This window comes from Pelophylax lessonae (assembly GCF_965119305.1).
Source record: "Pelophylax lessonae genome assembly, chromosome: 4".
Lineage (NCBI taxonomy): Eukaryota > Metazoa > Chordata > Amphibia > Anura > Ranidae > Pelophylax > Pelophylax lessonae.
This window is the reverse complement of record NC_138771.1, coordinates 565,783,844-565,804,551: the sequence shown is the minus strand read 5'-3', so window position 1 is coordinate 565,804,551 and position 20,708 is coordinate 565,783,844. Positions and strand designations below refer to the sequence as shown.

Sequence of the window (20,708 nt, the reverse complement as noted above, 5' to 3'; positions counted from 1 at the left end):
TTTTTTCAGGGTTTTATTGCTGTCTGTGCCCCCATTAGGGAGATTCACCCTCTCAGTTTGTCCTGGTGACTTATCACTGAGAGTGGAAGTTAAAGGAAATCTCAAATTTGGAGTTGTCACCAGAACTGGAATAGAGGGGAAATCTTGCAATGCAGACACTAAATCCAATGGCCCTGGCGTGGCAACCAGATATTCCCTTTCTTTGAAGGGATTTTATCTCACTTCCTCTATATCACCTGATGTTAAAAAAAAACACACTGAAACAAAAAGTTCTGGCTTTATTTATACTTTTTTCAAGTCTTCAAAAAGTATATAATATGGAAATAAAACCCACTTCCAGCTAAAACATTTTATTTTGGTTATGGATGGAGTGAGAAAGAATCAAAACCCCTGTCAGGTTTTTATTGCTGTATGGTGCTCTATTCGTGAGATTTTGCTTTACTTCCTGTTCTGTTAATAATGTTGTCACTGAGACAGGAAGTGAGGGGATATAGTAACAGCAGATGGAGGTTTTTACCTTTCTCAATTTATTTTGAAAACTTTTTTGTCTATAGTTAAAGTTATTAACCTCCAATATAGTTTAAACTTTAGAAGATAGACTATCATTTCTGCAAGATAAGAGAGCACAGTGGTCATTTTTGCAGAGGTGCCTGTTGTGAACACTGTTTTACATGTTTTCTTAACATACTGTAAGTAAAGGTTAAATTCCTAATATCTTTTGTTGTGCAAATACCAAAGCCAACATATGACTCACAGTTATAGTAGAGGGGGAGCCCGGTACACTGGACCCTCTGGAGGAAGTGACACTGCCAGGAGATGTAAGGGGGGTCTAGAAATACAGAGAACAATACTGAAATACATATATGCATTATTATACACTAGTTGTTAAACACAATGGGATTCATTTATAGAATGCAAATGAAATTGATTATTGTGTCTGTGGCAAGCATTCACATCCTAGTCATCCACAGTGCTAATGAAAATTTGAGGACATTTTGAGGATCTGGTCATTTTTAGCCAGACTGAGCAACTAACTAATGTCACTGGGCACCTGAAAACATTGAAGGGCAAGGCTCAATGTGGAAACAGTTATTGGATAGGTTGCAAGTCCTTGTTTATTTGCTAATTGCTGCTGTTTTCCCTTTGGTAAACTGGCCTGAAGGAATCTTAAGGATCCCTTCCCTGCACTACTTAATCACTGACAATTCAGTTGGAAGCAGAGGGGACTGTCACTTGCGTTCCATATCCAGGAGTGACAGATTTTTCAGGGAGCTGGGACAATGAGAGACTGCAGACATGGTAAGGTTGGTGCCCCTTCTGAACTTATCTGTAATTCCTCGCTGCCCCAGCCCCCTGAAAAATGTATGGTGCCTGTGACCAACCTACAGCTTTAATTTATTGTTTAGGCGTACAGTGTATTTTTTAACATGTACCATGGCCAAAACAAACTTTAACTCCAAACTTTAACTTTAACATTACCCTTACTGCTGGTTCACACTGATCCGACTTGTCAGGTGACTTGGTCGCCTGACAAGTAGCTTCCAATGCTGTGCAATGGAACCGTTCTAATTAGAGCGACTCAAGTTAGAAAAAGGTTCCTGCACTATTTTTTTGCAAAGTCGGAGCGACTTGCATTGACTTCTATTATGAGAAGTCGTTGCAAGCCGTGCTGAAGTCGCCCTGCACGGGCGACTTCATTAGTCGCCCTGCACGGGAGACTTCATTAGTCGCCCGAAGTCGGGCGACTTCGAGTCGGATTAGTGTGAAAGGACTCTTAACCCTACACAAAAATAAATAAATAAATAAATAACAAGTAGTCCCTTGACTTGCCTTAATTAAGTTGAACTAACCTCTAACCCTTACCATACCCTTAACCTCAATCACAGTATAACTGTTAATACTAACTTGCATTTGTCTCATGAGGCACCAAAATTCTCAGCATGGACTATTTCATCTCTTGCTCCGAGATCTACCTTCACTGAGATGTCACCAAAAACCAACTTCATGCAAATTGCCAATTAGCTGCAACCACTAACCAGTGTATTCTGACAGCGGAGGGTCCGACTGACAGAATACAATGCCCTGGCAGGGAGATTCCTTCATTCACCTTGTTTGTGTGGATGGAGGAATCAGTTAGTTACACTAACCTTGTATGGCCATTGTTTTTTTGAACAAGTGATAAATTCATGGAGCACGACACATATGTGCCTTACCTTTGGATGCTTTTCCATTCAGCTTTTGTATGTCAATGTCCTGTGCGTATACCGGAAATCTACAAGAGACATATTAAAGATAGGCTTAAAAGATAAACTGAGTTTATCCCAAAATGATGAGCATAAAAATAATGGTCTAGTCTTGAGCAATCCATCAGTGTATCTGGTTCTGCCACTGCTCTCAGCTGTAACTGACAGTAGTGCATTCTTTGCATAATCATTAAGTTTTTCTACACAGCTAAGAATTAAGCCAGTGTACTGGGAGAGATTCTCCATGCAGTGTCAAGCACGTGTGTCTGCTAGATTTCCCCTTCAGGAGTCCATAAATGGACCAATTATCACAAGCGTTACACTAAATCGGAAACAACTCTTCTTATAATTGGGATGTTTATGACCATCCTAACAATTTGTTTTTCCATTATCCTTGTATAATGGCTTTGTTTGTCCATTAACCTTTGTAGGCTTTTCAATAAAAAAAAGCAGGAATTTCCCCTCTGGACCTGTATAGTTTCATTGTTGCTGCCATAGGCTTCTGGGGGCATGTATTAGCTTGTTGGAGACATTAGGTTAAAGCTATTTAGCTATAAAATTGTTGCCTTTGTGGTGGTCTGATCTCCATGTTAACTTCGGTTCCTAGCTGAAATTCACTTTGGCAGGAAGAACAAACGAGACACTGTCTCATAACACTGCATTGCTGCTCCACAGTAGCTCATTGGCAGGTGGGAAACAAAGCGTATGGGACAGTAGACAGGACTTTCTTATTTTAATCTAATACTTATCTTATATAAAAAGGATGACACTCACACAATCTGTTGGATTGAAAAGGCCGTGGCCATTTATTATTTATTTAAATAACATTAAAACTCATCAAAGCTTTCAACTCATAAATAATAAACCGACACTACGATCCAGGTTTATAATAATAAATATTCAATAAAAAATATCCACATCAACTCAATCATATAACTTAAACATATCGTCCCCCTTTGCAGCTTACAAAGGTGACCCAAAATAATAAAACTGGCCGCGACAAAACAAAAAAAAGGGGAGGGGGGGGGAACCGCTCGCTCCAGGCTTCTGAGGTGGTCTGAGGGTCCCGCTACCTGTGAGCCCCCTTAAATAGGGCTGGGATGAAGCACAGAAGGCGGGAAGCTATCTGGAAAAAACAGGTACTTTACACAATCTCCCCAGCTACCTGCAAACCTAACTATGATAGGGGCTTATTTCAACCGATCACCAATTGGAATTTTATTTATCCCCCTAGTAACTCAATCCTCTTCACAAAGCCCGCCAAACTATATTCCTGTCATGGCTAACTGCCTGTCACTGTCCCATATAGAAAAGGGGTTCATAAAACCCCTTTTCTTTCTATTCCATTGTAACACTGTCTATGTTCCAGGTGCTGGCTGATTTGCTGCAAACCTTGGCCTGCTTTGATTGTCTTGCACGGTTCTCCAGCTGAAGATCCCTCAGAATATTGCCTTTAGCTGATTTTTGTCCACTTAGTTTTCGTTTTAAGCTACTTGACTTGCTGCAATAAAAACTGCCCTGCTAAATTGCATGTTACATTCTTGCTCTGTGGACTGGTTTTGAATGTTTGTTGCATGAGCTTGTTTACATAGACATGGATGATATCTATGAAGGAGTAAAATTGGGTAATACAATACTAGCTGCAGTTGTACATTTTTTTTGGGGTCAAGACCTGTAGGAATTATTGTCTCCCAAACGTTGGGGGACAAGTGCTCAGTGGACACTCAACATTGTATCTATAGCTACTTGGAGCTATGGATTTAAACATAATGTTTTTCATGTGTGATAGTGTCATAGGCCTGGAGGGGGATACCTGTACTGTTGAGGCCATGTGCACATTTTGAAGAGTAACCCGTGTTCAGGCATAGTAGGCTAGGTATGGTCCGGACTTAAGCAGAAATGTATAGTAACTAAGTAGAAATACTTCACTACTGTACTTAAGTACCAAAAAGCGGTATCTGTACTTTCCTAGAGTAGAATTTTTTTCTCCTACTTCCACTTTTACTTCACTACATTTTTTCGATGATTTCAATACTTCTACTCCGATATTTTTTTTTGTGCTGCATAGTTACTTGTTACAATTATAAAAATTACCACTGCCAGAACAGTAGATGGCAGGTTTCATGAAGCTCAAAACGTGTATTATCAGCGCATACCAAAATAAATGCTACTGTATGTATAAATAAAAGCTGCATTTGAAATAAAAATAAACAATATGATGTTCAAACTTTTGACTTCTTTCTATAATAACTACATAACACAGTACTTGTACTTTTACTTTCAGTACTTGAGTAGCAATTTTTTTTTTCAAAACTACTGGTACTTTTACTTTCAGTACTTGAGTAGCAAAATTTTTAAAAAAATGACTTGCAATACATAAGTACAAAAAATGTTGAATACTTTAGTACTTCTACTCAAGTCACTTTTTGATCGAGCACTTCCTCTTCTACTCAAGTCACTCTTTGATTGAGCACTTGTAGTTTTACTCAAGTATGGGTTTTGAGTACTTTATACAACTCTGGACTTAAGGCCCGTACACATGATAAGAAAATCTGAAGGGAAATTTCGTCCGACGACCAATCTGACGATTTTCGGATTGTTAGTATGGTGCTTTCGACAGCCGACTCAGACTTTTCGGCCGAAAAAATTCTGATGTGCAGGCTATAAAATTTTTATCATCCGTCAACACAACGTCCGATTTTCGTCTCATTAGTACAGTTTTCGACGGCAAAAAATCTTAAGAGCAAGACTAGGCATGATCAGAGACGAAAGAACACATACAAAGCAATCCAACACATGACATCACTTCTGAAGTAGAATTCTTTTGTACGGGAAAATTCCTATGAAAATAACCTCTTCACTTTCCACATCAAACTAGCATGCCACAAAAAACGGACGACCGATCGTTCGATAATCTGATCGTGTGTACGGGACTTTAGTTTTTAATAGTGAAGACAATGTTGTCTTAATTATTGGGGAAGGTGAAAGGTGTGCTTTTTGACTTTTGATAGTTATTTTCGAGTCACATTTGTAACATAGCTCCCAACTATCCCTGATTTCAGGGGACTGTCTCTGAGTTGGAACAGTCCCTCTTTCCTCCTCATTTGTCCCTCTTTTTGGTCTGTTCTATATAGTTGTATATAAAATGCACTATTTATATTTCAAAAAGTGTTTCCCAGTGCTAAACCTTTCCTCCAATTTCTAAATTGTTGCATTTGTAAATTTCAAAAGCCAGTATAAAGAAATAGTAGTGGTTAAAAAAAAGTGCTTGTGGGTTTAACTAATTATTTTTGTATATAATTGTCCTTTAAAGGGGGCGTGGGTAAAAGCTGCATGGGAACATAGTAAGGTGGTCTCTTTACTCGGGGTGTCTATGCCCTGGTTTTCTTGTATAGTACATTTTTGGACCATTTGGATCATGCACAATATGTTCGAGTTCGGCATACAGTGATTGCAATTTTATCTGGAATTCTTTTGTTTTTGTGTTGTTAAATGGTTCTAAATACCCTGTAAAACTATACAGTATGTTTTATATTAGTCCATAATAATTATAGGAATTAAATTATATATGAGACCAGTTTCATATTGCATTTATTTTTTAATGTGAATTGAAGCTTACAAACAGGGGTATCACCAGGATCATAACTAGATGCCATTAGTCCCAAAAACATTTTTAAAAAGTCCATAAGGGGACTCAAGATCACAAAGAAAACACCTGCATGCAAAGCTTGTGATAGAAGCAGCCGCTCCTCAACCCATATACTGCATTCCAGCTCTAGGGCAGAGATTTTGTGGTTTAGTTTCACTGTCATATAACTATTATGCAGCACATGAGTAAGGCTGCTTCCAACGCAGCTTAACAGTCTACTCTGCTTTGTGACAGCGTCCCTTAAAGACCAAGAACACTAATTACATCGTAGCTGTTCTGTCACTGTAGTGTAATTTCAGCACATTTATTTTAGCCTTAGCAGCTGCTAAACCCACTTGCTGGCTGAACACATCATTATGTTGCCAGAATGAGGGCATATTACTGGCACTTTTCTGCCAGGTCCTGATATCTTATAGCTGAACAGCAGTCATTGCTATCGAACCACCAAAATGGCTGGTGGGAAATGAGGAAAGTCAGGACCATTATTTATAAAATGCCAGGCTTAAAAAGTGTTACTAAACCCACAACAGTAAAATCAGTCTGTATATGCAGTAAGTATTCTTGTTATACTCACTGTGGAACCTAAGGGGTTAATCCTCTTCATTGAGTAAAAAGGCTGTTTGATCTTGTCTTCTCTGATTCCCCCCTTCTTCCACAGTCCCCAATCTATCTCCTTTTAGAACAGAGCCTTTGGGGCAAGTTGCACATCCTCAGTTTTGTGTGTATTTCTAGAGAGTTTTGTTTTTTGTTTCTTGGGAGAGTACATGTGATCAGCACAGGACCAATCAGCATTGTCAAGACAGAGGTCTCAAAGGACAGTCATAGGAGTGTAGCAACCTCTAGCTAGGTGCTAGTGTACATAGTTGTTAGTGTAGGAAAATTTGGCTGAGAGCCAGGCCTGGGTTGAATCTGGGTCAGGGAGGCTGAATGACTCAGCAAGGAGCAACTCTGGTGATTCCCCTTGCTTTCCAGAACCTTGGAGAAGCTTCCAGGTACAGTAGGGAGGAATCTAGGAGGAGCTACTTGGAGTATGGATGAGGGCCTCAGCCAGACCGCAGCAAAGTGGGCTGGAAGGGGACAGGACCTCATAAATACTCATGGATCATGTGGAAGATGGAGGAGTGTTTAGGAGGCTGTTGGAGGCCCTTGTAGGGTTCCCTCTAACATGTGGGGGGTTAACCGAGGCTCGGGTGCTGGAGGAACCCTCTACAGCAAATAGAGGAAATCCCTCCTGGAGGCACGGAAGCAAGGGGAGGACAGCAGAAGAGAGTCAGCATGTTCAAGAGATCTCCTGAAGTGTCAGCCAGGCGGGCTGGTGAGCGAGCAGTCTGAGAGGACTGTGTTGTCAGTGTCTGGAAGGACTGAGGCGAAATAGCCAGGAGGGCTAGTGAAAGGGGCAGCTGCAGCCAGGCGGGCAGTGCTTGAAGAGGTAGTGCTGATATCAGTAGCCACGGGGATGTAAGTTGGACACTGCACTTTGCTACACAACCAAAGGGGCTTCTAATCTCTAAAAAAACAAATGTAGCACTCTCCTAGGTAGGTGCTAGTGAGAGAGTATAGTTTTTGTCCCTGTCTGCCTATCAGAGGAGCAGCATGGAAATCTATATTGCTTTCTGCCTACCAGAGAGCAGGATCTGTGAGTTAGGTCTGCTCAGTGTGTGATTCATTGGGTCTAGATAGTGTTTTCACACTGGTCCAATAGGGAGGCATGTTGGACAGTGGGAGGAAACCTGACAAATGAGTACACAGGCCTTGATATAGTCCCAGTGATTGGTAGAGACTGGCTGTCTCGATGCATTATGGGATACTATATAAAAGCCAGGAGCACATGTGCTGCGGGGTCTTTGGCTGGTGAGCAGAGTCCCAGAGGGAGGGTGACTGCTGCCTCCTCCTCTGTAGCAGTGACACACGGTCACAGGCAGTTGGCCTGGGGACAGAGGAAAGGAACTGAACCCAGAGGTCCAGGAGAAATGACTGGAGGGGTAGAGACACTGGAGACCCTCGAAAAACAGGATTGTGAGTACAGGATCGTGTCTAGAGGCCTGACCTGAGGGGGGCCACCCCCGTGTAGGATATTCAGAGGACAGGTGTCAGTCTGTGGAGTGAAAGGGCATACAAGGCAGGTATCCCGAAGATAATCTACCTATCTAAGTCGTCTGAACAGAGACCTGGCTGCATCTTCAGATAGGAGTCCTCATCCATTGTAAATAGTTCAATTTTGAGTATCCCACTATTCCTTTCTCCCATCCCTATTTAAAATAAAACACCAAAAATAACTACATACCCCTGGACCGATCATTGACTGAGCCAAAGAAGTAAAGTGTTAATCTGTGAATGCCAATGTTGCTAAAGGTAACCAAGGGGGACCCGAAGGTGTGTTATTCCAGCAGCAGTCCTCAAGGGGGCAGTGCTACACAAAAAACAAAGTACTGGACTGTTTTCTAACTGTAAATTCGGTGTGCCTGGCTGTGAAAGGTGGAGGATCCCATTCTACTTGCAGCTCCTTAAGGGGTGTGCTACAGGAGAATGAAAACTCCTCCTACAAGCTTTAGCCAGTGCTCTGCTGGACACTGATAGAAATCACACGATTTACTGCTGATGAAAAAAGGTATTTATTCGTTTATATTTACTAAAAAAAAGCCTCAATTTTCATGTTCCATGTACTGTGGGAGACCAAATATAGTGAATGCAGGGTCCTGGAATTAGTAACTTTAAACTATCAGATAAGTGCTGGCAGAAGAAACACAAGCAAAAGTTGCAAATTTTAGGGGGAGCTCACATAGAGTGGGTGGTACCATAGAAATAAAAGAAACAGAGCCGCTCAGGTGTATCAGTCCGACCTGGTGCTGGTGAGACCCGTCATCCGGATGAAGTGCAAGGAAATAGTGGAACCGCACTCAGGTAGATGAAAGTAAAAGAAATACTTTTTATTCTTCAAATCATATATGAACAGACAGTGCAGGGAACAGGTAATCCAGGGTTAACGCGTTTCACGGCGCACACAGCCGCTTACTCATAACCGTTATGAGTAAGCGGCTGTGTGCGCCGTGAAACGCGTTAACCCTGGATTACCTGTTCCCTGCACTGTCTGTTCATATATGATTTGAAGAATAAAAAGTATTTCTTTTACTTTCATCTACCTGAGTGCGGTTCCACTATTTCCTGGTACCATAGAAACCCAAAATCCTTCAGGCAATGCCACCTTTTTTTGTTTATCAACAGGTCAATAGAGAACTGAAAAAAATCTGTACAAGGGGGACAACCCCATATTTAATAAAGCTGTCACTGGCAACAAAGAGTGGTTCGTTGAAGCTTTAACTGGTATAATTCTGCCCCATCTGAATCCTTTGCAAGCAGTTTTACTGGCAACTACCTCCCTGCATCTATTCAATAATCTTCAAACATTACTGAGCCCTGATAAAGGGGGAACTTGCTTTGCCCCAGAAACGCAGGGTTTGGTGTTTTGGACCCCTTTAAGAATTTGGTCTACTATTCCTTTTTATGATTTAAGCCCTAGGTGATGTTCCTGGGTGCCCATTGGAGGGTAGCCCTTGTTGCACGTGAGCCACCTAACCAGAGCCAGTGAACTTTTCAAATGATTGTCAGGCCTTCCTTTACTACTCTGTATCAATATGCCTTGAAGTCTCAGCGCCTTTTGGGATTTACCTGGTTATTAACCCCTCCCAGCCCCTTCAGCCCACAACTGCATACAAGGTAATATTGTCCTAAAGAAAACTTCATTACCACAGTGTGGTCTGGGGCTGGCACAACGTTTACTAGCTGTGGCACTGCATAACTCTGAGCCTGCACCAAGCGGAATATTAGAAAGATAGACTCCGTGGCACACTGACTCATAGGGGTTGATTTACTAAAACTGGACTGGAGTGCAAAATCTGATGCAGCTGTGCATGGTAGTCAATCAGCTTCTAACTTCAGCTTTTTCAAATATGCTTTGACAAAAAAAAACCTTAAAGCTCGGTTCACACTGGGGCGGCACGACATTGTACTACTTGGGGGGCGACTTGTGCATTCCCATGCACCACGACTTCGGAGCGACTTGCACGGACTTCACATAATGGAAGTCTATGTAGATCGTCCCGAAGTAGTACAGGACCCTTTTTCTAAGTCGGAGCAACTTGTGTCACTCCTATTAGAACGGGTCCTGTAGCAGTCAATGGACTGCGAGGGCGTGCGACTTGTCAGGCTGACAAGTCGCCTGACAAGTCGCGCTGGTGTGAATGGAGCCTAAAGCGTATTGGTTTCTATGCACAACTGCACCAGATTTTGAACTCTCCAATTATAGTAAATCAATCCCATAGAGAATAATAATCAATCTGCTATAGATCTAGCACACCCCACCTGCCTGATCTCCAGCTTGGTGCAGGTTCTGAATTCTGTTGAAGGTATGGGGGAAGGGCACATGCAGGGTTGTATTTACTATAATCATTGGCCAGTGCCTTGGACAGTAGAATAATAGGAGCAGCACCAGGCAGTGGTGTATTTTGGTTTTGTGCTGCCCTAGGCAAGACTAAAATTGGGGGCCCCCTCCTATGTAAATTTGCCCCACTCCTTCCTTTTTAATGGATATGACTCCCTCCAAAATTTAAGGACTACAGGTCCCAGCAAAAACCCTTGAGATCTCACAAGAGGGGGGGGGGGGGTGGGAGAGAGAGGGGGGTGGGTGAGGGAGGGAGGTGTGAGAGAGAGAGGGGGGTGAGAGAGAGAGAGAGGGGGTGAGAGAGAGGAGGGATTAGAGAGAGAGGGGGGGATGAGAGAGAGAGAGGGGGGATGAGAGAGAGAGAAGGGGGATGAGAGAGAGGGAGAGAGAAGGGGGGATGAGAGAGAGAGAGGGGATGGGAGAGAGAGAGGGGGAATGAGAGAGAGGGAAGGGGGTGAGAAATAGAGGAGGGGGTGCGAGAGGTAGCTCTAGCAACCACTGGCCAAAAAGATTCTCAGGTGGAGGGGGGGGGGACTTTTTTGCTGCCCCCCTGCAAAGTGCTGCCCTAGGCCTGGGCCTTGTTGGCCTAGGCCAAAATACAGCACTGGCACCAGGCCTCAAAATGTACTGTACTTCTGTAAGGAGTGTTAAAAAGGGGTTGGGCGGGGTCAGGGATCACCTAAAACCATATTTTGTCTCTCTTGTTCGGTGGCTTAACCAGCTGAAAAATAGTTCCACATATAAATAAATAAATAGCTTGCTTCCTTCAGTATTTTATTCTGACAATAGCTTTGACTAAAATAATCCTATGACGACATGAGGAAAAGGTTGTACAAAAAGGAGTAATCTTTTAGGTGAGCCTAGAGCAGGATGATGTATAAATAGGACTCTGGATGTAGAGAAGAAACCATGCATATGACCCAGAATAGTAGAAAGGATTAACAGTGTTGTTCTGGACAGAAGAATTTTGTTGTATTCAGGTTTGGGCTACTAAAGTGCCCTTGTCATTTAGCATGTCTGTATCTATTAAAAATGATTAAATATCATTAGATAACCAGTTCCCCAACAGACCATCCTTGGAAAATGGCAAACAATTTTGCTTCTGGTTATGGACTCCTCTGGGTTTGGTCGTGCCACCTGTAGGACTGAGGGAATTTAAGTCCATTACATGTGGGTCTCGTAACTTGATGGTGCTTTCACACCCGCTTGTCTCTTATTGGTAGTCATGGGTATATGGTGTATTGTGATCTTGAATTAGGGATATTCAGTACTTGAAAAGTGTTTGCCATTGACCTAAACACATAGTACTCGATGATAGAGTGTTATTTTGTCACAATGTTCCTATTTGAAGTCATAGGAATAGAATAAAAAGATCATTAGAGAAGAATTTTTTTGAATATAGAAATTTTGAAGTGTTGACTTTCTTAGTTGTATAACTGCTCTGCTCTGAAGGTGCCTAGTAGGCTGAAATTATATTTTTTTAGGTGTGCAGCCATTCTTGTCATCAGGTAAGGTGAAAATTTTCTCTATGGCAGTATCTTCTATGAAAGGAAATGGCTTACTTCACCCCTTACCAATGCTGAGAAAATAGTACAGGAAAAGTAACTCTGTGTACCTACTGTCCACCCCAGTGTCTAAGAAAGAAGTAGATCATATGACTGTTTTTATCACGATTTGATACCTGGTACTAGAGTGAGACCTTGCAGAAAAGTCAAGTAGCAATATTGTCAAATAAAGTATTAAAGTAATTGACATCTGTCAGTGTGTGCATTCTCTTTATGTGTGTGTAGCCAAGTGCTAGCTATATCGCTTTTGCCATCATGGGACAGGGACATTCCTTAACTAAGATTGCATTGAGCTTTGTTCCCTCTAGTGCCCAGCGTAGGGATTATGACATAATTTCCTGATTGCAGAGTGAGAGAGAGAGAGACCACTGCTGATAGCAGGGGATCGTGGCACAAGTAGTCCGTAGAGCTGGGATTTCAATGGATCTAAAGCTGCTGCAAACTAAAAGTTCCAGGTAACTGGAGAAAAAGAAAGAAAGAAAGAAAGAAAGAAAGAAAGAAAGAAAGAAAGAAAGAAAGAAAGAAAGAAAGAAAGAAAGAAAGAAAGAAAGAAAGAAAGAAGGAAAGAAAGAAATTCTAAATGAGCAGATAAATAGAACTGTCCGAGGAGGGGCTCAATCTCTTGGGACGCGGGATCTACAGCAGCAGAAGTGAGAGGCTATGCTCCCCTGGCCAGTGTAAATGAGCATCGCAGCCTGGACCGCGCGAGGGCTTTTCTGTGAATAAGCCTTATCCTTGGAGGCAGACCCTCAGTCACCGGCCTCTCATCAGCAGTGTGTCTATTCTGGGTCACGTTCACCTACACCAACGTAGACATTGCTGAATCCTTGGGTCATCAGGTTGCCAGTCAGGCATCCTTCATCTGACTGCAATTTCTTCAAGAGCCTGTTTTGGGACATCCTATCTCCACAAGTCTTGGTAACTCCAGGATTGGACAGAAGCCCACCCTTAATATTACGTTCAGAGACACTGCATGCAAACACCTTTACTCCACCCTTTTCTGAGGCCTTTCGCTGGGAAACACCTTGCTTATTCTATTTACCTTTGTTGGTTGCCATTGCACAGCAACACCTTTGAGTCCCTTCATAGCTAGCTGAAGATTTCAGACACTCTTATTTGAAAGACTCCTCCATGCAAAGGAATCAACCTAGAGCACCTGTTTATCTTTAAGGGAAACTCTAATTTAGGTTTTACATATTGTGGTTTGTTGTTTCTTTTCACCTGTGGCTTCAGGGCTTAGAAAGTGCTGACTCACAAAAAGTATTTTCTCCCCCCTCCTGTACCTGGAGTCATAGGTTTCCTTAAGATCTATCGGCTTTTACCACCAGGATCACTGTTATTGCCATTTAATTGCATATCTTTGTGATTCTGTTCATGCTAAATTTGTAATTTGGGAAATATCCACATTTTACATTCTTCTTTCCCTTGTTAACCCAAGGATATCCAGTAAAATATCCATTTGCATTCTCTGTTATGTCTTTGGTGTCTTTTCCATTTGTATTCTCTCTTTGAATTATGTCAGAAACCAGGGTGTCCGTAGTGTTGGGAGGCTTGCAAGGTCAGGGCAACCATCTTCCAGCAGACCCTAGGGGGGTGGCGCTACTGATGTTTGTATCTATTCGACTCTCAGCAATTCTATGGGCCTGCTCCCTGGGCACCATGTCTGATACACTTGAAAGTCATTTTTGCCAGGTCTTACTACAGCCCATCCTAATTGCTTGGCTTGGGATTGGCATGCAGAATGTGATAACACATATGCATGCTGAATTTGTAAACATGTACTAGGGCCAACTTAGGCAGGAGCCAATTAACCTACTGGCATGTCTTTGGAGTGTGGGAGGAAACCGAACCCAGAGAAAATCTACACGAACACAGTAATTGTACAACTATTAACATTTGTCTTTAACCTGATCTAAGAGTTCTTTTCAGAGTTGCAGTGCTTAATTATTTCATATTTTTCAATCAATATGAGTTACAAAATCCATTAAAGACCTGGCTTCTCAATGCTCAGGGGAGTAAGCCTAATATACTTTACTTAGCACTGTAGGTTTTGTGGCTAGGGATACATACAGTACTTTTAAATATAATGTTTTGCAGTTCTTACCAGCCTGTGTGTTTCTCTGCATCACGTGACCCCCTAGTTTCTGCTCTGTCTCTGAAAGAATAAAAAAATCAGAGCATTAATAAATAATGCAGATTCCAGTCAAACATTTAAATGACCCTGTCAGATTCTGAACGCTGGCAAAGCACTCCCTGTGTCCCTCTGAAGCCTTAGGTTTCCAAGTCCAGGATTCATGCTGGGCTTCAACTTCTCTCACTATGCTCTGCCACTTTCATCACAAAGCCTCAACCTCTGACATTTAATAGTCAAATGCCGTAGTCTCTAATGAGCACTGAGGTTCCGAAATTCGACTGTGTGGCTTAGTACCAGGACAGGGTTGGGCTTAGTGCTTACCTAAAGAGAGGTCAAGGCCTAGTATATTACCAGGGCCTGGACTCCAGGGCCTACAGGGACATTGTTTGCCATGAGGAGTAGCACAGGTACTTGCAAACACCACACGGTACTTAGTATCACCATGCATTAAAAAACAGAAAAAGACAGTCCCAGACACATTTCCCATCCTTGTCCCCTTTTCACCATTAATTGGGGTCCATAGGTGACATTATAGGATGTCTTCCTAAAGAGAGCCTGTCATTTTTAATATGCTATCATGTGGGGGCTATTAGCCACCTATCTGGGTAATTTTTGCCTCCCAATGATACAGAGGGAGGTGCTTGCCTCCTACATATGCTGAAGCATCTTTTCCTTCAAATAACACTAGGGTAATTCCTATTGAAGTTAGGGTGCACCCATTCCTCCCAACCGTCCCAGATTCTGCAGGACTGCCCTGGGATTTCAACCAAATCCTGGGATTCTGCAGATCAGGGCTGGTACCCAGAACCCAGTGCTTGAATGCTAGTTCTAACACTCGGCTCCTTGCCCATGCACATATTGGCAGGCGGAGTGATCTGCTAACCGATAGTATGAGCATAGCTCTCGTGGTGATGTCACCAGATAGGTAACAGTATGGAACACAGTGCAGGAAAGAGATAAGTGCATTTTGCACCAACCCTATTGCTTTTCAAGGATGGAGTGCACCACTGACCATTGAGCACCAATGCTTTTCAGGAAGGGTGGAGGGAACGCCACTGACCACTGAACACTAATGCTCTTTGGGGAGGGGAACACCACTGAGCGCTAATGTTTTTCAGGAAGGGAGAAAACACTACTAACCAAAAATGTCTTTGGAAAGAGGGAACCACTGACTACCAATGAATGCTTTTAGGAGGAAGGTAAGAAAATAACACTGACCACCAACACTCAACTCTGTAAAGTGAATGGGTCCTGACTGACCATAAATTTCTGAGAGGATGAGGAGTGGGTTTCATTCACTGACCACCAGTTCCTTGGGAGGAGGGTTTCTTTCTCCCACTGATACAGATGCTGGGAGGAGGGATTTTTCCTCTCATCGACATTTACTATGGATAATGTTTTCACCTACTGGTGAGTTTTCTCTTCCACTGCCATGGTCTTTAAATAAAACAGCTGTGACAGTGCTAAGTCCTACCACTGTGTGAATATAGGCAAAAGGCACACAGGGTTCTCTAATGCCTCGTTTCCACTGAGCGGAACGGTTCGGGTCGGTACAGTTTGGAAGGGTTAGAATGGTCTGGCCTATTCAGGTGAGCGTTTCCACTGCAAGTCAGACCACCAGGGGCCATGCAGGGTTCACATCAAACGTGGTGTTTGTTTTGTGCTTTCGTTTGACGTGAGCATTGACATTTTCGTGTCCACCAATCAGTGGAATGTATCGTGTGACACCAGTAGCTCCGCCCTAACCGTACCGTACCATTTCCTATGGCCCTACATCTGAAGGAGGATCAGGAATGGTGCAGTTTGGTTCGGTTGTATGGGCCATTTTCATAATGGAAACACTCAAAATAGCGTACCGTACCGAACCGACCCGAACCGATCCGCTCAGTGGAAACGAGGCATAAGATACAGTTTGAGGGGCTCCGGAGTATTGTTTCTGAGTGGAGAAGACATTTCAGTGTTCTCCAGGATTTTCAATCTCAGGTCAGGTTCAGGTGTCCATAGACTTCAAAGGGTATTGGGTGGGAAGAAACCTCTAGTCTTGTGTCCAGGATTTACTGAAGACTTGCTGGCTGAGGGCTTGTGTGCAGCTGTGCACAGCCATTGTAACCAAGGACAGGTCAGTAGTTCACTGCTCGAGCTGGAAGACAGATGTACTCCATTGAAAAGAAAAGGTGCTCTCCATCCGGGAAACAGGAGGTCTCAGCATAGGAGTCAGGTGGGCTCCGATTGAAAGTTTAGAGCTTGGGCCTTTGTGGCACAGAGCTGCAAGCAAAAAAATCCAAGAAAGCTTTGAGGGAGGCATGGAGCCTGGGTTTCATGAGACGAGGTGTCTCAAAGCAGAAGCCTGTACAGCCAGGTGGGCATTTTTGTTTACTGTGTGGTGAGTCTGGGCAGAGACCAACTCAGGGATGATAACGTTTTGTTAGCTAAGAGGCTGAATATTTTTTTTGTTAAACTGATTCAACACTGATAATCTCCTTCGAGGGCAACTATTTTCGTTTTTAACTGTCTTTCATTTTTTAATAAAAGTGGGCCAATCCACCTCAAACATAGTTCATGTCTAGACTTGACTCACTGTAACAGCACTATGCAGTTTAGGTGACATTTCCCCTATATCACACAGCGTACATAGTAATGTTAAGAAATTTGAATGTAGAGCATTGGGTTTAAAATATATTACCTTGCATGATTTAAGAAACATTTTCAGTTCCCAACAACACCATTGAGTTTTCCTGCTATTGGTAATAACTGACTAATGGCTTTTCACATGAATATACACAAAAATTAGAAGACCAGAGAGTAGTCAATGTTTGTGTATAACGGTTCATTGACCATGAAGCCCCACTGGTTGTTTTGTAAGTGAGTGGGCAAGTGACTGCAGGGTTAATTTGATTACCCATGTACATAATGTCCCTGGTTTTTACTCTTCACATGATTACTTAAAACAAAATGCTTGTGATTATATCTGAGCATACGTGTACAGAAATGGGGCAGTATTTGCCATTTTCCTCTTTAGATTTTCCTCTTTAGATGGTAGATAGTGTTCCAGATAACAGATCTTTTATACATTTAATGACCCAAAATACATGATTATGTTTTGGATGCTGTCAACTGAAGTTGTTTTGTCACTGTTGCAGCATCCTTCTCTTATTATACAAATTTATTAATTTTGCTTCCCTGACTTGCAGTCTTTATTAAAAAGGGGAAGTCTGTTATTATTGTCCTTTATTTATTCAATACCAACATATTGCGTAGCACTGTACATTATATAATATGGTGTAATAAATCGATTCAAAGCAAACCAAGTATAAAGTATAACACAGGTAGCAAAGAGGTAATTGCTTGAATGGTCTTAGCCAGCATTGGGTACACATGCACCAAACATCGACCGAAAATGGTCGGTTCAGGAGAAACCGCCCGACTTTCGGCCTGTGGGTACAGCTCCCTGTTCTACAGAAGCATGTCTTAAGACCAGCTTCTGTCAAACATGCATGGTGGAAAACTAGCATCCAACCACCATCCGATCAGTGCTGGCAGCCAATGGCTGCGAGCGCTGATCAGGGTGTTCTGCCAGGGAGGCAGTCCCCCTGTCAGAACACAATAGTACAGCAAGGAGATCGCTGCAGAAACATTGCTTGTGTTAGTGCGGCAATTGTACATTTTTACAGCATACCCTACATAAAGCCTCATACACACTGCCAGTTTTTTTTTTTTTTTTCATTCAACCCAGCAGGTTGAACAAAAAAAAATTGACGGCTCTGGTCAGAGCCACTGTACTAACAATCTGAGGTTAGTACAGTGATCTCCCCCACTGGGCTGTTATGTTCTGACAAGGGGCGGCCCACTTGCTAGAGCACTCTGGTCAGTGCTCTTAGCCATTGGCTGAGAGCGCTAATCGGGAGCCAGTGGGCTTCTCATTTTCCAGCATGCATGTCCGACAGAATCTTCTGTCAGACCGGTTGCCAAACATACGGGCCGAATGTCAGCCGGTCTTTATTGAACCGGCCGATATCGCCCGACATTTAGTCCGTATGTACAAGGCTTTACAATCAAAGAAGCTGGGGACACTAGATACAATAGATAACGGAGAGGTGGTTACTTGGTAAGAAACAGGAGGTGGTTACTTAGTAAGGAATGGTTAGACCAGGAGGAGAAGGTAGTCTGGAGGACTGTTCAAATATAGGAGCAAGCCTATTAGGATGGGGAATAAAATTTGACATCATAAAACTCTTTAAAAACTCGGTTGTTCATGGGATGATCTTATGAGTGAGCATAAGCAAGTCTTTGGTAGAGCAGAGAAGATGGAAATATTTGTGTTGGGTAAAGAATATGAGTTGTGAACAGCTTTAAAGACACATTTTAATAGGTTTGACCTTCAGGCCCCTGTGAAGCCAGGAACAGAGAGGAGCAGCAAAGGAAGAGAGGTTAGAAGAACATGCAAGGCTTGCAATAGCATTCAGAGCGAAGAGTCATTAACACCAAGGTAAAAGTATATTGTAGTAGTCAAAGTATTTGATTATGAGGGCATGGACTAAAGTCTTGTACACACGAAGGGAATATAGGACGAATGATCACACTTTTTTTTTTAGTATGTTAGTCTCATATTGAAATTGAAGAGGTCACTCAACTTACGAAAATTCTTATATACGACAGAATACAATTTCGGAAGTGATGTAATGTATTGTATAGTAATGTATTATTTAGTTTCCAAGGATGTGTAGTCTTGCTCTTCTGAATTTTTTCAGACGAAAACTGTACTGCGTAAACGAAAAGCATGCCATCTGGTATCGTTCAAGAAACATTTTTATGTTTGTCCTATCAGATAATTTTGGATCAACTGTTGTGATCGGCTCTCAAAAGCTGTGAACTAACAATCAGATTATCGTTCAATCGATTTTGAAAGCAGTATTTTTCGTTCGATTTTCTGATCGTGTGTACTAGGCCTAAGGGATTGGTGACCACTACAGTTAGAAAGGGAAGCACTTTGAAGATGTGCAAGTGGAAGTGACATGTCTTAGACATATTTTGAATGTGGGGGAAGAAGGAGAGCTCTGAGTCAAGGGTGATGCCAAGGAAGGAAACTTGTATATTAAATAGAATACTGTTTACATTTAGGAGATGTCAAGGTAAGAAGTGCTTTAGGGTGAAGAAGGAAACGTGATTATCTCACTCTCGAATTGTTTATATTTTAGGAACCTTTCAGGTCCTGTTCACACCTGAGCGTTTTTCAGCACATAAAACGCTCATCTCTAAAGTCTCAAAACGCCCAACAAGCAAAATCCCATTCATTTCAATGGCCCCTGTTTACATACTGTATTAGCATTTTGTCGCCTGAAGCAAAACGGCTTAAGCTTAAAGTACATGAGCTTCTTTTTTGGCAGATTACAAGCGTTTTTGTTAGATGTCAATGCCTGCCTCCAAACACCTGCAAAAAATGCCTGAATAAACCCATGAAAAATGCCCAAAAAACCCCTGAAATCTATATGCTCAGGTGTGAATGGAGCCTCAGACATCCAAAAAAAAAGTCTGCAAAGCAGGGACGTGCGGGGAGGTCAGTGGCTGGTGAAGCACGAGTATCAGAGCCAGATACAGCCTCCACATTATTTAGTGAATAAACCCCCACATCAACATTTAGTGAATAAACCCCCACATCAATATTTAGTGCATAAACCCCTACATAAACATTTAGGCCCCTTTCACACATATGGTCCGTTCAGTTCATCAGTTCAGTCACGTCAAAATGTATCAGTTTTTCATCCGTTTTTTATCCATTTTTCATCCGTTTTTTTCATCCATTTTTCATTCGTTTTTTTTACATCCACTACCAATGCAAAAACGGATGAAAAAACGGACCGTTTGTCCGTTTACATCTGTTTTTCGTCCGATCCGTTTTTTTTGACGGATGAAAAATAGGGCATTCATCCGTTCCAAAAAACGGACATTGACGGAAGCAGATGAAAACGGATGTTAACGGATGATCATCTGTTGTCATCCGTTTTTTACATAGAGATGCACTGATGTCCATTTTTCATCCGTCAACGGATGGATTAAAAACAGACAAACGGACCGTATGTGTGAAAGGGGCCTAAGTGAATAAACCCCTACAGTGTAGCCGAGAGCTGTGAGATGGAAAATGTCATCTTCATCTTCAGCCAATTGGCTTACGCTTAAAAACCTGCATGTCAGGACGCAGGCAGTGAATCAGATTCCCCCAGACAAATAAGCGTCTGGTGAAAGGAATCTATTGGACAGCAGATTTTTGTTTTTTATTCCTGCATTCTGTAACAGCCCTGTAAATGCTGAGATTTCAATGGTCAAGTACAGAAATAAAAAATAAAAATGACACTGTGCTCCATATAGCTACCAACAGTCCTGATTTTATTAACCGGTTGCCAACTGCGCACAGTATATTTACTGCGGCAGTCAGCCCCGGCCAGGCAGAGTGACGTAGATCTACGTCAATCGCCTGTCACTGGGATTTGAGCCAATAGCGGGCGAGGGCGCGCGCCCGCTGAGGCTCGTTCAGGGAGGAGTGTGGGCGTGTGACCGGCGGACCCGATGTCCGCCGGTCACACTACGATCGTCGGTACAGCGGGAGAAAGGCAGAGCGGCTTATGTAAACAAGCCGCCTGTCATTCTCCCCTGTGTAAAAATGGAGATCAGACGGTTCTACTAT

General features: G+C 42.5%; 1 protein-coding gene across 1 annotated transcript in view; it reads right to left on the bottom strand.

Moving 5' to 3' along the window:
* Positions 1–20,708, bottom strand: part of DMTN (dematin actin binding protein) — a 56,526-nt gene that overhangs the window by 23,833 nt on the left and 11,985 nt on the right. The window contains exons 2-4 of the mRNA XM_082255215.1: positions 14,000–14,050; positions 2,214–2,272; positions 755–829 (exon numbers count right to left, since the gene is read on the bottom strand). Coding sequence (XP_082111341.1) covers positions 755–829; positions 2,214–2,231 — 93 coding nt within the window. The 5' untranslated portion in view covers positions 2,232–2,272; positions 14,000–14,050. The remainder of the gene's footprint in view (positions 1–754; positions 830–2,213; positions 2,273–13,999; positions 14,051–20,708) is intronic.